Genomic DNA, 19,478 nt, shown 5'->3' on the forward strand with positions numbered 1-19,478 from the left:
GGATAATCGAAACAAATACTTTAATTTGTCTTTTAATGATAATACAACACATTTTCTTTTCGATGACATATCAGTAATATTAAAAATAAATACTGTATTTAAATCGTGATCAAATTTTCAAGAAACAAACGTTCGTATTGAATTTGGACTACTACTGACCAACGCTAACAGACTACCTATTGTTTAAAAGGCCCTCTGGTGGCGCAAGAAGACGGATTTTATAAAATAAAAAGCAGTTGAAACTGCATTTTTATGAATAAAAATTTGACAAACTATTTATCGTTTTATGACGAGTAAAATTTTTTCGTCGCGTTCGCGGCTTTTAAGTAATGCATAAACCTTCGAGGCGCGAGGCCCTTCGGACCGCGAGGCATAGGCGGTGGCCCACGTCGTCCATGCCTTACGCCGCCCTTGGTCATAGAAATGATGTAATTTGAATATAAATTATTTATAAATACGTATGTCAAGTTATATTTTTATTATGATGCAAAATATATTTAAGAGTTTACGACCACTGTGCCGGGTGAGACATTGTTGAAACAAAAAAAGTTATTCATTTGATAATGTACATAAACAGTATCATAATTCGCCAAGTGCAAATCAGCGAATTCGTAAAATTTTTGTTTATTTTGAACAATCCGGATTATAGAGGTCTGGATAATCGAGGTTCTACTGTATTCTAATTAAATTGAACTCAATATTCCACAAGAAAGTCCAAGCAAATCAAAAAATACAAGCTGGACATCTTCATACTGGGCCCACATGAACCCAGGCCCCCTAACTAGGGTCCGGTCAGTCACTACCATGTGGGGGCCATGATTATTACTCTTACTGTATATTGAAATAAAGTGTGAGGGATGTTGCATTTCTCAAATAATAATAAAGAAAAAAGTTACCAGCTTTATTCCATTAATAGTCACCTCAAATGATCACAACCAATTCTCAAAAAATAATAGTCACCCTCTAACAGTAAATGCTTTCTAATAAAAAGCACAGTTGCAAGCTGAAAAAGTTATAGACAACACACTGTTTATTAGAATAAATACAGTATTTTCATTGGGAGAGCATAATCAAACTAAATGTAAATTGCAAATTTTATGCAATGAACAAGAGAGAACTGAATCTTAATATCTACAATGACATTAATACAAATAAATTATCTCAAAAATATGAAGTATTAATACATTTTAAGAACATAACATTACAAATAAATTTTTTAACAAACTTATAAGTTAAAATAAATTTATATAAAGTTTGCAAATTTTCAAAACAAAGAAAAATCCTTTTATCTTTTTGAATAACAATTTCTAAATAATACTAGGAATGATTGATTAGCTTATACATAAAATTATGCTTGATTAAAAAAGTGAATCAAAATTCCAATCTCAACATTAAAACAGAGATTAGAATATTTTCAGAATCCAAAATTCTCCAAAAAATTATTTTACTATTTGCATTATTTATTGCAAATTTCTTTAAGATAATAATAGTCATACAATTGTTTTAAGAAAAATTATTTAAGAAATGTACCAGTGTTTTTCAAAAAAGTAATGACTTTTTAGAATCTTTCACTGACTTTTTCATTATTGTTGTTTATTTATTTATTTGACAAATGTGACTACTTTAATATATCATTATCTGAATGCAAAGTGTGGAGCTATATCCAACAATGAGAATCACACCACACGACATATTTGCATAGGGTTACAGCCCGGTAATCGCTGATTGGTTGTTCAGCCCGCAGTCCACGGCTATATAAGGTTAATGTGGAAGCCGGAGATTCAAGTTCAGTTTTGGGAACTTCAGGTTGACATCAAGTTTGTCAGAGATCTTCAAGTAAGCCAACAAGCTCATCCCAGTTTGTCCAGGGACATTAAGCCATCCAGAAGCCAACACAAGATTGCTACTAGTCTTCATTACACCAAATCATCACAAGGTGCCTTCTCAACAGACCAGACTAGCATATACAAACTAATTGAACTATCTTACTTTGTTAATGTTATTGGCGGACCGAGTTGGTCATCAATTGATTACATATTGTACCGTTTAAACATCACTTTGATAGTTCACTTTTAACTAGTGTTAGCACCTGATCCAGTTTCGGATACTGCTCAAGCCATTGCTGATCGTCTACCCTTCTCAAGACATCCAAAGACTTCCATCCTTCTTGAGTCATCAAAGCTTCTTCTGAACCACCTGGTAGATCAACAGCATATCGATCCACCGATTCTGAGATTCTGGAAAGGAACAAACTTCTACTAAGATATTTACCAATGTGCAACCGATTTGTGAACTCTCTCTCTTGGTTAGGGACTATAATGGATATCTAAAATTAGCATCTTGCTAAGCATCATAATTAACTATGTACCGAGTTGTAAATAGTATCGATAAATAAATGGGTATTGTGAATTGTAGTAGCATACACTTCTTCCAGTCGTCTCTCAGGCCATCTCCATCTCGAATCTGATTGCCTACAAACAAAATCACTCGTGCAAAAATGTAAAGGTGACCATCAAGTTTTCTTAAAGACACAGCAGTGTCAGTCCTGACAAACATGGTGTCAACCCTTCAGTTCCATGGTGCCGAAGCATAGCGGACACTCTGGCATTGACACAAAAGATGATATTGTATGAAGCTTTTTGAAAAGAAAGATCATCATTATCCTCATACATTAGAACAATTACATATGTATTTAAGCAAGAAACAAAAAAAAATTCTTAATGGAATTGCTACACAAGTTTATATCTTCCTTGTCTCAATGCCTTGCAACTCTTATAAAGTGAAAAGGTGATGTTATTCCAAGGTGAATATAGAATTTTAACACTTTGAATAAAGTTCAAAGAAATGTTTTGAAAAGGCTCTGCAGATTATAAATTACATATTTTATAGTAATATATTTTCTAAAAATCTCAGCTCTTGATATGTTTGTATGATCACTTATCTTCATAATAAATTACTTTTGTTTTTTAGAAAAATAAACATTTATGCATTGCAAAGTACAATTATCTGATTGAACAGAAAGTTCTCGCAATTTTATGTACAGAATTTACTTCAATCATCAATGTAATCATCGTTGTTGTTGACCACTTCCTGCCAATGCTTATGCAAAAAATGGATGCCATCTCGATAAAACTCTGGCAGCTGCAACTTGAAGAAGTTGGTCAGGCTGGCCTCCAAGTCAGCTTCATTGTTGAACTCCTTGCCAGCCAGGTGACAGTCAAGTGTGGTGAACAGGTGGTAATACGAAGATGCAATGTCAGGGCTATACGGTGGGTGGGGTAAGACCTCCCAGTTCAGGTCCAGTAGCTTCTGTCATGTCTGTCTAGCCATATGTGGCTGTGCATTGTTATGCAGCAGGATGGTGTTCTGGTGTTCCAAGAAAGTCTCTGCCAGTTTCTGCTGCAGACATAAAGTTGTTCGCAGTAGAAAGTTGCGTTGATGGTTATATTTTGCAGCAGCAACTCGAACATGTTGATTCCTTTAGAATCCCAGAAGACAGAGAGCAAGATCTTCTTGGGTAAGGGATCTCCACTTTTGAAGCATTTGTACCAATCATATGCAGTTCTTCTGGAGACAGTGTCCAGGCCTAACACAGTATTGATGTCAGTGATAGAATTGGCTGCTTTTTTTTTGGAACAATAGTCATAAATGAGGAGTAGGCGAACTTGCTCTTTGGTTAGCGGATGTTGGTTGGTCATGGTAAAGTAGAGTGAGAGGACTGGATTTGGTATTTTCTTATAGCACATACCCCGACCTGTTTATATACTGTTTATATACTATGGAACATTCTAGAATATTCCAGAGAAAAGTTATTCTAGAAAGTTCCAAAAACTGTGAGAACTTTCTGTTCAATCAGATAATTATTTTAACACCGTAATATGGTTGCTGTCTATTGGTGCTTGTATGTAAATGTCTGTTTAATCCAAAACTTGTTCGGTAGACTAACCAACCCAAAATGCATTTGAAATCCAATTTTTAAAATAAAGATGTTTCTATCCAAAATGCTGTGAGATAGTCTACTGAACAAGTTTTGGATTAAAGAGACATTTACATACAAGAATTATCTTAAGTTTTTATTGGTGAATGAAATTCATTGAAATTGGCCTTATTTATAATAAAAATTTGCTTATTGTAATCAAAAAGTAGTTAACATTAATATTATCTTTCAGAAAACAGATATTTTTAGCTGTTTTTTTTAAACACTACTTATCTGAACTTAATTATGGCATGAAATCATCATCAGTCTTAAGCAGAACTTTTAAACATTACACTACCCAACAAAAAATTTTTTAAATTCTGGCATCCTTTTAAAACAGGTTATTCCTATAGAAAAAAAATTCTCCTAATTTCAAAAATTACCTTTAAATTTTCATATATACACATATCTTTGTATAATGATATGCATAAAGAATATCACTCATGTATCATGAAAATCATTTTGACATGGTTTTGTTTCTTTACTTACACCATTTCAAATATTGGCAGGATGGGAAGCTGCATTTTTTTGGTAGAATCCAAATCATGTTTCAATCCTGCAGGATATCAAAAGTTTCGCACAAAAAGCAGCTGTTCTAAAACTGATTTGCAGTAATTCTATATTATGACATGTGCCTACACTACTCAGCATCTTAGACATTAAAAACATGCAAATGTTTTAAAAGTGTACATAAACTTATCTTTAAAAATGTGGTTTGGATATTGATTTTCTACTAACAAAAATTGAAAAAAAAAAAAAAACCCATTTCTTTATTTAAATCATTTTTATGCTATATTAATATATATTTGTATATAAGTTTTATAACACATGGTAAAATTAAAATAGAATAAAATCAAAACAAATTAAAAGATGCATCATTTCTCTTTTCAGCCGTTAACAAATCAGTGAAGGCAGATTTGTACATCAGCTAACTATATCAACTATACCTGATGTTTCAAATAGAGAAATTACTGCAGTCTATCCAAGAACAGTTGTTATTAAATTCTAAAGATAAATTTAATTTGTATAGTGTAAATGAAAATTTATCTTATTTAAATATCATTTGTCAGAGGATGTAAACAAACTGTTCCAAAACCTAGAAGCAAAGCTCAATTTCAGTTTAAAGCACTTTAAATAATGCATTCAGTTTAGGAATATGAAATATCAGTTTCAAGTTTCAACTGCTTGTTTTACTTCACTGAGTACTTCTTGTGGCATTAATTCCTAATATTAGTGGTGTAACAGCATTTACATTAAATTGGTAAATGCAGATACCTGATATAATGCCTTTCAATATGTGAAAACAATGACATGATGTGACATTTTCTTATTGATTTTTGAAATGTAAGAATTGGAATTGATAAGAAACCACTTTTAATTTTTCAGAGGTAAAAATCATATTAGGTAGCGTTGTCATTTTAATCATTTGCTTGCAATATTATAGTTTAAAATCTGGCATTGTGTTAGCCGTTGTTGAAATGGTTACCGACAAACAATATTGAACAAATTATATTAATTAATAATAATTATAATTAAAAAATCTTCAANCATTTGCTTGCAATATTATAGTTTAAAATCTGGCATTGTGTTAGCCGTTGTTGAAATGGTTACCGACAAACAATATTGAACAAATTATATTAATTAATAATAATTATAATTAAAAAATCTTCAAGTTATCTTTTAAATTTGTTTTAACATGTCCTTTTAATGTTAGAGTCAATAAAACCAGAATTTCCTCTAACTATAACCATATTTACTTGCCCTTTTTAATATTACCAGCCAGTTAATATTACTAGTTTAGGCAAGTTTCAATGGAATCTACTATATTACAAAAATAATAGTAATTAATTTTAATACACATGTAGATTTAGATTTTATTCCATAAAAAACAAACAACATCAAAACTACAAATTTTAACTTTTATTTTGTCTCAAAAAATTTGTTTTTTAGATTAATAAACATTTCAATTTTCCTGTTTCAAAAATTGGAAATAGTTATTACAAGAGCTAGGATATCTAGTCACTAAAACTCATATAAATAGTTGAAAAATAAACAACACCAATATAAATCCAGCAACATTTAATAAAATAAAAACGTTTTCAATCGTTTTTCAACGATCATCATCAGTTACTAAAAATAGAACATTAAATATAGAACAAAATGCATTCGAAATAAATACAAAAATAAAAATTAACGGAAATGATGATCGTTGAAAAACGATTGAAAACGTTTTTATTTTATTAAATGTTGCTGGATTTATATCGGTGTAGTTTATTTTTCAACTTATTCTACTTCCAGTACGTATTGATTATATATCTCATATAAATAGTTATAAAAATCACATAACTTATAATTTATATGACTTTAACTGGGTAGCTGTCCTAGCTCTAGTTATTATATATTTATTTTATGATAATGTTAATTCTTGATTCAATTATCCATTAAATACCCATAATTTCACCAAATTTAATAAATTTGGTGAAATTATGTGTCTGCATTGCAGAAATAAATTCTAACATAAATTATATTTGTGTCAATTNATGTTCTTTATTTCTCAGATGTGACTTTTATTACTCCTTTAGCTGCTTGAGTCTTCTTGATTATAGAGTATTTTTCTTAAATAAGATTGAACTATGGCCTACTGTAGACCTGTTCACGCCATACTGCCCAGCAACATTAGGCATCTTCTGCCCACTTTCTACCTTTGCCATTATACTCTCACCTTTTGAAAAGAAAAAAAAAACAGACGCAAAACTTAACTTGTGCCTACCCGACAGTCTCGCGAATACATAAAAGAATTGTTTTGTCAGAAAAATAAAAGGCTGGAATTACAAGGGAGAGTTTCAAAGTTCGGAGGAATACTATCCGATTGGTATATACCGGCTTGAGCGTCGATGTCGACATCTCCCACACTCCGAAAAGTTTCGAATTGTTGCCTGAAGACAAGAGAAGACCAATCGGTATTCATTATTTTATGTCGCCTCTTCTTGTGTTCGTTCTGTGCAGTGTTCGTTATCCGATCATGTGTTCGTTGTCCGAACATAAAAATCTTTCGCGAAAGTGTTCGTTATCCGATTTGTTCGTTATCCGATTTGTTTGTTATCCGATCTGTTCGTTAATCGATCACCCACTGTATTTCATAATTCAAGTTGCTGACTTGAGACTCTGTAAGTATTATTTTGGTAAATATAATTCCTAAAATGGCTCTTTACAAAAAAAACAGGTTGCTGACCCCTAGCGTAAGCAATAGCGAGAAGTTCAGTGCTGGGGTGGGGTGAGTTCCACATCCCCTGAAACTATATAACATCAACTACTCCACGAACAGTCAAGTGGACTATATAATTAAACGCTATAGTCTTGGAAGTACCGCTATTGGGGGCTACCTAGATGAACTTCTACCTAAAAACATTAAAAATAAGGAAACTAGATCAAAGTTTGGGTGTGTCTGGCAAACAGAACTGACATCGTCAAATCTTCGGAGATAAACATCTCATAAAGGGACAGATCGGAGGAGAAAGGCCACATGGCTAAATAAAACCTCCACCTCCACGTGAACAGTCCAAAGAGAGAGATAGAGGAAGAATCCCGCGAAAGGTCACGTGAGGATCATGATCAATTCTCGATCTTATAGAAGTATCGAGGAATTTCCCGGTTCATTCGGACCTAGAAAAGTAATGTACGGACGAAACAAGTAACAAATTTTAGCTTCTAACTTAGTAATTATTATTTTCTCCACAATTTAACGCAGAGTAAAAACTTACCTAATCCAAAATCCGGAATTTTCAACGAATCGTCGCTTGTTATCTTTTCTATATAATTAAATATACTTTCCTTCTTACTTTCTACATCATTGCAATCACACAGAGCTTCTTCTAGCTCCGACTGATAATATAAAAGTTTATTTAATCCAAAACTTTCAACTTCCGAATCATCCGCCATTATATTTGACTACCTCTGGTGAGCATGAATTTTATTCAAAATAAACTAAGAAATCAGCTGAACAGTGTGAGTCTGACCTGTAGATTATTATGGATAATTCATATATATGGTAGAGTCCTGCTAGTCCGAACTAATTGGGACCAAGTCCTCTTCAGATTAGCCGAATAATTGAAATAATGCAGAAGCAAGCAGTAAAACAAGCCCAGTTTATATAGATCCAACACCATCAACGACTTTTGTTTCTGTTTTTTGTGTGTAAGTACTGTATAGATCTGTTGTTTTAATAGGCCATATCAAATACTGATTTATTATTAATTTTGTACAGTATTAAATACAGTACTATAATAAAATACAATTTTTTTGTAGTGGAATTCTAAATCTTTTTGTATCATTAATACCATTTAAATTCAACTAGAAAATACAAAAACGTATATTTTGCAAGCTAAAAAATTTCCTCTCCAATGACTGAAACACGTTTGGATTAGCAGTGTTTGTACTAGCAGGACTCTATTGTAATTAATAGATTTGATAGATAATTTGCAAATAAAATATCATGGAAAAAATATATGTTTTGTTAAAGTTAGTAGGAAGACAATTGTTTTATTTCTTTTTGGGATTTAAGAGCATTAAAATTCCATAAACAATGTTTTTTATGCTCCATAGGATTATAAAGAAATAAAGACATCTAACTTATAAAGAAATTAGATGTTGTGATTATAAAGAAATTAGAAAAATCTAATAAGAATACGAGCAATTATTTATTGTGACACTGTCATAATGCCAGGCTGCAATTTTTAATCATATTTTTAATTTATTTAATTTAATGCTCTACACTAATTTAATTTAATTACATGTTCTCCACCTTAAATTAGTAGTGTCTTGCACCTGTACATCACATTTCTCATGCTAAAGTCATGCCCATCATTAGTGTTACCACCCGTCCGGTTTTCACCCAGACAGTCCAGGAATTAACTCACTGTCCGAATGAACTATTAATTTTGTCCGAGAACTTCGTAGAAATTGTGAAATTACGATGAAACAAAAGTTCTTGCAAATATTTTTACAAATATACACTATTTTAACACTGAAACTCATCTGCAATTCTGCCATATTAATCTGTTTATGCCAACATGTGGCATGCACCTGTCAACCTTTTTTTTTTCTTTTTGCATGTACAATCGTACATGTCTCCAATATCCAATATAGCTAAGTCATCTGTACACGTTCTTTCTTAATTTAGTGTTACTTACATTACTCCTATGCAAGTCCTAGTCCCTAACTGTAACTGATTTAAAACCGGCATGCATGTTATTCTTTGCATTGTAAAATGACATTGCGCATGCGTCAGGAACTTCTGTTCGAGCAAACCTGACCTGCCATCCGGATCAGTGATTTTGAAAAGGTGGCAACACTACCCATCATGTATCTAATTCCTTTCAAGTGAAAATTTTAAACTGAAATAATGTGACTTCTGGTATGTACAGGAAGTTCTTATATAGTTAATCAGGCCTGCCCCTAAGCTTTCCATATCTGGTTTTGGCTTTCATCTATCTAACTGCTCTCAAGATTAAGGATAATACTCCAATAAAAATTTACATTTCTTACCTACGATAATTAATGTTGGCCAGCAATAAATTTGCAATTTATTCCATAAAATTCCTTGAGGATCATTGACAACTGGATGATGAATTTGATATCGTTGAATAGCTTCCATTACATTTTTCAAATATCTTTCATTGTCAAATTTAGCTGAATGAACACCAACAACAACTAAACCACTAGTAATTGAAATTTCTTCTTCTAAAGCAAAAAGATCAGGAAGGATATGCATGCAATTAATGCAACAATATGTAAAAAAGTCCAAAACTATAATTTTTCCTTTTAAATCTTCTTTCACAGATAATGGTTTCTCTGTATTAATCCATTCATGATCTATTTGTAATATATAAATATAAATATTATTACAATAAATTTGTTTTTAGTATTGTAAAAAAATAAACTAAAATAATAATAAAATTATTGTTGAAAGTATCATACTCAAACATATCACTTAAATTTTCATAATTCAAATATTCAAAACCACTTATTTATAGACATAGATGTAAATTAAACTACAATCATTTACATCTGGATTATATAAATTTGGTTTACACTAATAATAATAAAAACTACTGGAGTTTGAAGGTTATGCTTTATTTAAGACCATTATAGAAACAACGTTTTTGCCTATAAAATAAATTTCCTGTAATTCATCTATAGGAATTTATTTTATAAGAGTTTACAGGTATTTATTTTTAACTAACTTATTTTAATGGTTAGCATAGATTTTTTTAAAATTATGCTAGAAGTTTATGTAGAATTTTTCCTAAAGAAGTATAGACAATTTAAATTTTTCAATAACAGATTGTATTTGGTTACATGATTCACATATTTTGACAAGTACAAAAATTATAGATATAATTAGTATTACATTAGCATTTGTTTCATAAAAGGTAAAACTTTTATAAGTGGAGATTTTCACAATTTGTTAAATCATCATCAAACATGAGCAATTTCTTACATCCTTTTGGAAAAAATTCCTACCAAAATTTTTAGCATAATTTTTGATATGCATTAAGACAATCCTTATCTTGAGTGAGGTCATAAATGAATTACAGAAAATTTTACTTATAAATAGAAATAGGTAAAATTGCACTTAGATAGACCTTACATTACATTACATTACAGCACAAATGTCAGTTTTTAACACGTATCAATCTACTGCCTATTCTACATGCCTCACATGTTGACGTGCACCTTGGTGTAAGCCAGCGGTCGACAACCTGTGGCTCTTTTAATGCATAACTGAGGCTAGTGTTACCACCCATCTGGTTTTCACCCAGATAGTCCAGGAATTGACTCACTGTCTGGGTGAACTATTAATTTTGTCCGGAAATTTTGTAGAAATTGTGAAATTACGATGAAACAAACTTCTTGAAAATATTTTTACAAATTTACACTATTTTAACAGCGAAAGAACTCACACTCACTGAAACTCGTCTGCAATTCTGCCATGTTAGTCTGTTTACGCCGACATGTGGCACGCAACCTATCAACTTTTTTTTTTATTTTTTTGCATGTACAACCATATACGTTTCCAATATCCAATAGAGCTAAGTCATCTGTACCTGTTCTTTCTTAATTTAAGGTTACTTACATTACTCCTACGCAAGTCCCTAGTCCCTAACTGTAACTGATTTAGAACCGGCATGCACATTATTCTTCACATTGTAAAATGACATTGCGCATGCATCAGGAACTCCTGTTCAAACAAACTTGACCTGCTGTCTGGGTCAGCGATTTTGAAAAGGTGGCAACACTAATTGAGGCTGTTTTTAAATTAGTAAATAACATACATATAACAAAATGAAATTTTTAATTTAAGTGAAAAGAAAAGATAACTCATAAATGCCACTAATATTTTTTAAAAGACTTTCTAATTTCAATAATCTCTTATCATTTCACTGTCAGAGTAAGAATATTATACATATAAAAGCATTTATAAAGAACAGAACATCTGGTTGCAATTATCAAGTCTTAGATGGCACAGAGTGTAAAAATTAGACTATGCTCATGAGAAATGTTTATTGTACTGTAAATAGAAAGGTTTCCTTACTTTTATGACTGAAAAAACAGATGTTGTTTGTCCCTAGAATTTATGACTCTGTTTTTATTTTGAATGATTCTAGAATTTCTCACTTACAGTGTTGCTCTTGTGTTGGCAAGTGGTCTGTAAGTTTTCTGCTTTTAGTTTTGTACGCTCTATTGGATATGTTTTATATAGAAGTTATTCTACTGTTTTATCAAGTAAGTTTATTATAATTATATTATTTCTGGAGCATATTATCTATTTGTTTTCTTGCACATAAGATATAAAAAAAAAAACCAGGTTTTTACATAATTTTTCTTATTAGTTAGATTGGTAGAAAATCGCTATTCTACTTTTTCTAATTAATATGGCTGGAAAAAAGAGAAAAGTAGAGGAAAATTGAGAATTTAGAAGTGAATGGACTGAATCCTATGCAGTTGTTTCAAATTTAACAGGATTCCCAGTGTGTTTAATATGAAAGTGTCAAGAAAAGTTTTATAATAACAAAAAATCAAATGTACAAAGGAATTTTTTAAACAAACATAAAGCATTTGCAAACACTTATCAAAAGAGAGAAGAAAGAAGAAAGGCAATAGAAGAAGTTTAATGTAAAATGAACTTAAGTAAAGGTACATTTTCAAATTGGATAAAATCAAGTAACAATACAACTACTGCTAGTTTTGTTGCCTCTCTAGAAATAGTCAAACAGGGAAAGTCATTTATGGATGGCAATTTTGTGAAACATTGTTTTATTAAAATGTCTGAGTATCTTTTTTGCAATTTTAAAAATAAAACGGAAATAATTCCTAAATTAAAATACATGCCATTGTCCACTAAAACTGTAAGAGACAGAACTATTTTGTATGGCAGAAGATGTAACTAGTCAGCAGATTACAAATTTAAGTTCAACACCAGGATTTTCTATTGCCTGTGATGAATCTTGCCATGCAAATGATATTGCACAGGTTGTAGTTATTTGTAGATATGTTAACTCTGACGAAACTCAGGAAGAGTTACTTGATATACTGCCACTTACTGGACAAACTCGAGGTGAGGATATAGAATCTGCTGTTACCAATTGTTTGAAAAGTAAAAATATTGATATTAATAAAATAGTATCAATTGCAACTGATGGAGCATCAAAGTATGAAAGTACACAAGTATGAAAGCTGAAAAGAAAGGTTTTGTTTCTATTTTTAAAAAACAAATTTTGCATGACATTTTTTCTTTTCACCTCATAATCCATCAAGAGGTACTTTGTTCGCAAACTTTTCTGAAGGAAATAACATTAGTTATGGACCTGGTTGTACAAATTGTGAACAAAATAATGGCAAGACCATTATATCAGCAGCAATTTTGTGAACTTCTTAACGAAGTCAATAGCCAATATTCTGTTCTTTTTCTTTACACAATAAAGTAAGGTGGCTTTCCAGAGAAGCAGTGTTAATACAATTTGCTGCTTGCATTAAAGAAATAAAATTATTTTTAAAGCAAAAAGATCTTGAATATGTTGAGCTCAATAATCACGATTGGTTACAAAAATTTTATTTTATGGTGGACATGACCTCACATTTAAACACACTAAACAAGAAACTGCAAGGGAAGAAAAATACTGCTATTTTGCTTTTAGAAGATGTACTTGCTTTTGAACAAAAATTATGTTTATTTATTGCAGACTTAGAGAAATACAACAGGATTTAGCACATTGCTACATTTTCCTATGTTGAAGAAATATCAACAGGATCATACTTCAAAAGATTTAACATATTTTGCACAAATAGTGATAAATATGAAATTGAGATTTGGTAAGAGATTTAAAGAGTTTAGAAAGGAAAAGGCAACCTTATCATTTTTATTAAGACTACTTGAAATCAATTCTACAGATTTGAATATTTTGCCTTTTAGTGATATTGATCAAGCAGTTTTTCAACTAGAACTAGCAGATTTAAAAATCAAGGAAATGTGGAGTTCAAAATTTGTAAATCTTACACAAAACAACTTCTAATCTTAACACTGTGTTGAGTATTAACAAGATTTGTTCCGTCAACAGGATCCGCAGTGACAACTGGTGGCTCCTCATATGGAAAACCAGGAAATGGCTGGCGGATGAGCACATCATAGTCCTCAAAGCAGATAAAAAAAAATCTCTTGTTCTATTAAAGGAAGCCATCTACAGGTCTCTCATGCAACAGTATATTGACAACATGGACTGCGAGCCCATCGAAAGCAGTTACATAGACAAGCTACAGTCTAGAGTTTCTAGATTCACCCGCATTTACTTTGCCATGAAACGGGGGTTGGGCAAAGCAGTCATTGCCTCTCCCGACCAAGATTGTTCGCGTTTGCCAAAATGCACAAACCAACCCCTTCACTTAGGCCTGTCCTGGATAAAGCTAGGTCCCCAATGAGGTTGCTTGAGAAGGCCATTCACAACATTGCCACTGAATGTTTGAAGGGTTATAGGTTTTCTACCACCAATTCTGCTGCTTTTATTGAGTTGTTATGACAGGTCGAGGTGGGTGATGACCCACACTTCACGGTCTTCGATTTCATGTCCCTTTTCCTATCGATACAACTGCAGCCATGCTTCTGTGCCCTTAAGGACCTTCTACTTCGTGAGAATGTTGCACTCCAGCACCATCAGCAGATATAAGAGCTGGCATATCTAATGTGCTACACCTCGGTTTTCCAGTTCAACAACATTACTTACTTACAAAGACGGGATGTGCCCATGGGCAGCCCACTATCGGAGGACAGTTGGTAAAACAGTTGGAGGAGAGAGTATTTCCCAAATTCTTACCATACATCAGTCTATACCAAAGATACATGGACAACATCTTTATATTTTGGAAAACCACTACTATTATTAATATACGAAGAAGTGGGATGGGGTTGGATCGTCTTCCTTTGTTTGTTTGTCACACCGAATCTCTACAAGTTTTTGTCATGCATGAATGACAATGCTTACGGCCTCACCCTTGGCTTAGATCAAGTTAGCAATTCTAGATGTTGACATACGTCTCAGGGGTGGCGAGATAGAAACAAGAATTTATCGTAAACCAGACCAGCTTCCACTTTTCATCTCCACGAACTCGTCCGACCCCTTTGCCTACAAAATTGTGGCCTTCCGTGCCCTAACCAGATGGACCTTCACGCATCACACAAACGCTTGCAACACCTGGTTAGAGCTTCGCCACATAGAAAAAATTGCGGTTGAGCATGGCTACAGTAAAGGCATGATTCGCGGTTTAGCCCGTGCCTGTGCCAACCGTCCCCCACGCCGCAGTGCAGCCTCCTGCCTACACCGGACAGCAGCCACCAACCCGTTAAGAACGATAGATGTGTGGTTGTTTAACCAACATTTAGACCCCCTACACAGGGAGATTGCTTGCCATAATCACACGAAGATCGCGTACAGAAGAACTGGCACTATTTAAACCTGCTGCACAATGCCAAGGACACGATAGATCTCAACAGGGCCCCAGGGGTATACTCCATTCCCATCAGGGACGATAGATTCCGTAGAGACTTAGTTTACATTGGCTCCACCATCCACTCAACACAAAAACAGTTACGTGAGCATCAATCAGATATTAAAAACAACAGGCACACCACTGCCTTGTCGGCCTATGCTACCGACCCTGAAATTCGGGCGGACTTCCAAAACACCAAAGTAATCAGACAGGTGTTTTGTATTGATCACATCCATCACCTGAAGGCCTGGGAGATTTATAAAGCCAACATTGGGGGCACCTGCATCAACTTTAAAGACAGAGGACGATCGCTCAGGCATGGAGATACTTATTTGAAGAATTCGAACTGAGACAAGCAAAGGGGTGAAATGCGATACACACATTATTTACATCTTGGGCGTCATTGTTTCAATGGTCAAGAGGAGACACCGTTTAGTCACCATCTGAAGAAGACCTCGATGGAGGTCGAAAACATAAGTGAAGATTGTTACCAACAGTGTTATAAAAAGGTTTTGTGGATTGTTATTTGTAAATCTTAAAAACAAATTAGAAAATTTAGAGACAGAAATCTACTTTTGCTGCACAGCATAANTTTAGTCACCATCTGAAGAAGACCTCGATGGAGGTCGAAAACATAAGTGAAGATTGTTACCAACAGTGTTATAAAAAGGTTTTGTGGATTGTTATTTGTAAATCTTAAAAACAAATTAGAAAATTTAGAGACAGAAATCTACTTTTGCTGCACAGCATAAATGGTCTGAGAAAAAAAATCTTAAAAAGCAAGATCAAGTTGTTTTTGATACTTGGAACAGTTTGCCTGATACTTACATTCAATTAAAAACATATGCATTTGGACTTCTATCAATTTTCAAATTGACATATTTTAGTGAACAGACATTTTTGAGCATGAATTTTATTCAAAATAAACTAAGAAATCAGCTGAACAGTGTGAGTCTGACGTCTTGTTTCAAAATAAAAGTAGTCATATTTACCAAATTTTTCTCAAGAAATACAGCAACAAAATTCTCATTAGAAACCATATATTGTTCTTATTTTTTATGAAGTACCCTATTTTAACATTTTTATTCATGCAAGTTAAATATATTATAAAATACCTGAAATTCTCAGCATACTGTTTGACCAAAGAAAAATGTTAATTTATATGTAAGAATGTTTAAAATCACTTATTTTTTACTTTAATTAATAATAATATTTTATAATTATAATTATGGCTATTGTAACATTGATGATAAATAATTGAATTGCAGTGTATTCTATTACAGCACATTTAAGCAAAGCACAAATAAACTCATAAACTCAACTTTTTAGGTTCAGTTTTCAAAAATCTATATTTCATATTTCAAGTTGCTGACTTGCAGCTGTATTATTTTGGTAAATATAATTCTAAAAATGGCTCTTTATGAAAAAAAAGCATCCCTGACTTAGCCAATCATTTTGTAGACTGTACTTAGACGACGAAGAGAACATTGTCCCATTCATTCAAAGTTTAATGTCAATGTTTTTGGCACCATTTTAAATTGGCTTTTCTGTGCACAGGAGTCAATGGAACACAATGTACTTGGCATAAGGCAAAAATACCATTTGCTTGAAGATTCCTGTAAATAGTTTGTTGTTAATATCAGTTGCCATAGTAGTAACTATCTGGTATATATGGTAAACATGTCTACCAGATATTTTTTGTTACATGCTATTAATGTTAAATATTGGTCCTGTTTATAGGCAGTAACTCTTAGACATTTACTTCCTGGTTGACATTCAGCAATTGCTCTTTGAAATCTGGCCGAAAGTCTAAATAAGACACTGCAATACATTCAGAGCCTTGGGTACATCTGTTCTTGAGTGGCTTGCTCCTAGTCTTCCAATAATTATTTTTTTCATAAAATTGTCTGTGAGAAACCAGGTGGTAAAGAGAGAGTCAAACTCAAGACCTCTTTTAATGGTGATGGTCTGCTGAAGACTGCTCATGTTGTCACTTGGATGGCTAGGAGGACAAAACGTCAAGTAGGGAGATCGCATTGAGTAAGTCAATAGGGCATTGGCGATACATGAGTGAGAGCAACCATTTTAAAATTCAACAAGTTTAATAGAAAAATAAAATATAAGATACAATATACAAGCAACGGATACAATTATAGTTATGCATTACTACCACTACAGGTCAATGACGTAGACTACAGGCATTTATAATTATTACTAATGGCCCTAACTCGTATGCTAAATGATTGAGAGAGAGAGTTTACCATCGAGAGTATAATACCTTGATACTTGGTTTCTGGATCCTGTTCATTCGATGTTGGTAAGATGATCANTATTATACTCTCACCTTTTGAAAAGAAAAAAAAAACAGACGCAAAACTTAACTTGTGCCTACCCGACAGTCTCGCGAATACATAAAAGAATTGTTTTGTCAGAAAAATAAAAGGCTGGAATTACAAGGGAGAGTTTCAAAGTTCGGAGGAATACTATCCGATTGGTATATACCGGCTTGAGCGTCGATGTCGACATCTCCCACACTCCGAAAAGTTTCGAATTGTTGCCTGAAGACAAGAGAAGACCAATCGGTATTCATTATTTTATGTCGCCTCTTCTTGTGTTCGTTCTGTGCAGTGTTCGTTATCCGATCATGTGTTCGTTGTCCGAACATAAAAATCCATCGCGAAAGTGTTCGTTATCCGATTTGTTCGTTATCCGATTTGTTTGTTATCCGATCTGTTCGTTAATCGATCACCCACTGTATTTCATAATTCAAGTTGCTGACTTGAGACTCTGTAAGTATTATTTTGGTAAATATAATTCCTAAAATGGCTCTTTACAAAAAAAACAGGTTGCTGACCCCTAGCGTAAGCAATAGCGAGAAGTTCAGTGCTGGGGTGGGGTGAGTTCCACATCCCCTGAAACTATATAACATCAACTACTCCACGAACAGTCAAGTGGACTATATAATTAAACGCTATAGTCTTGGAAGTACCGCTATTGGGGGCTACCTAGATGAACTTCTACCTAAAAACATTAAAAATAAGGAAACTAGATCAAAGTTTGGGTGTGTCTGGCAAACAGAACTGACATCGTCAAATCTTCGGAGATAAACATCTCATAAAGGGACAGATCGGAGGAGAAAGGCCACATGGCTAAATAAAACCTCCACCTCCACGTGAACAGTCCAAAGAGAGAGATAGAGGAAGAATCCCGCGAAAGGTCACGTGAGGATCATGATCAATTCTCGATCTTATAGAAGTATCGAGGAATTTCCCGGTTCATTCGGACCTAGAAAAGTAATGTACGGACGAAACAAGTAACAAATTTTAGCTTCTAACTTAGTAATTATTATTTTCTCCACAATTTAACGCAGAGTAAAAACTTACCTAATCCAAAATCCGGAATTTTCAACGAATCGTCGCTTGTTATCTTTTCTATATAATTAAATATACTTTCCTTCTTACTTTCTACATCATTGCAATCACACAGAGCTTCTTCTAGCTCCGACTGATAATATAAAAGTTTATTTAATCCAAAACTTTCAACTTCCGAATCATCCGCCATTATATTTGACTACCTCTGGTGTAAAAAATATATGATACTTATTTGAAGAATTCGAACTGAGACAAGCAAAGGGGCGAAATGCGATACACACATTATTTACATCTTGGGCGTCATTGTTTCAATGGTCAAGAGGAGACACCATTTAGTCACCATCTGAAGAAGACCTCGATGGAGGTCGAAAACATAAGTGAAGATTGTTACCAACAGTGTTATAAAAAGGTTTTGTGGATTGTTATTTGTAAATCTTAAAAACAAATTAGAAAATTTAGAGACAGAAATCTACTTTTGCTGCACAGCATAAATGGTCTGAGAAAAAAAATCTTAAAAAGCAAGATCAAATTTTTTTGATACTTGAAACAGTTTGCCTGATACTTACATTCAATTAAAAACATATGCATTTGGACTTCTATCAATTTTCAAATTGACATATTTTAGTGAACAGACATTTTTGAGCATGAATTTTATTCAAAATAAACTAAGAAATCAGCTGAACAGTGTGAGTCTGACGTCTTGTTTCAAAATAAAAGTAGTCATATTTACCAAATTTTTCTCAAGAAATACAGCAACAAAATTCTCATTAGAAACCATATATTGTTCTTATTTTTTATGAAGTACCCTATTTTAACATTTTTATTCATGCAAGTTAAATATATTATAAAATACCTGAAATTCTCAGCATACTGTTTGACCAAAGAAAAATGTTAATTTATATACGTGGTCTGTTCAAAAAGTATCGGACCTTTTTTTTTTCCGCGTAAACCAATGATGCGCGAGAGGCCTCCTTCGGTGGAGTTGTGGAAAGGATAGTCATTCACAGCCCTGAATTTTTCCCGCCTGCAGGAAGCATCAGTCGAGGTCATGTAGTGCACTCTCGTCGGATTCCACTAAGCTGGAAAATGAC

The 19,478-nt window shown here is 33.1% G+C and overlaps 1 protein-coding gene across 1 annotated transcript in view; it reads right to left on the reverse strand.

The window, feature by feature from the left end:
• Positions 1-18,578, reverse strand: part of LOC111640398 (NHL repeat-containing protein 2-like) — a 28,200-nt gene extending 9,622 nt beyond the window's left edge. Inside the window, exons 1-3 of the mRNA XM_023386407.1 lie at positions 18,400-18,578; positions 9,496-9,847; positions 2,090-2,237 (exon numbers count right to left, since the gene is read on the reverse strand). Of these exons, the coding sequence (XP_023242175.1) occupies positions 2,090-2,237; positions 9,496-9,847; positions 18,400-18,577 (678 nt within the window). The 5' untranslated portion in view covers position 18,578. The remainder of the gene's footprint in view (positions 1-2,089; positions 2,238-9,495; positions 9,848-18,399) is intronic.
• Positions 18,579-19,478: the final 900 nt, after the last annotated feature.

This window comes from Centruroides sculpturatus, unplaced genomic scaffold (assembly GCF_000671375.1).
Source record: "Centruroides sculpturatus isolate CEXI.00-Female unplaced genomic scaffold, Cexi_2.0 scaffold1382, whole genome shotgun sequence".
NCBI classification, from domain to species: Eukaryota; Metazoa; Arthropoda; class Arachnida; order Scorpiones; family Buthidae; genus Centruroides; species Centruroides sculpturatus.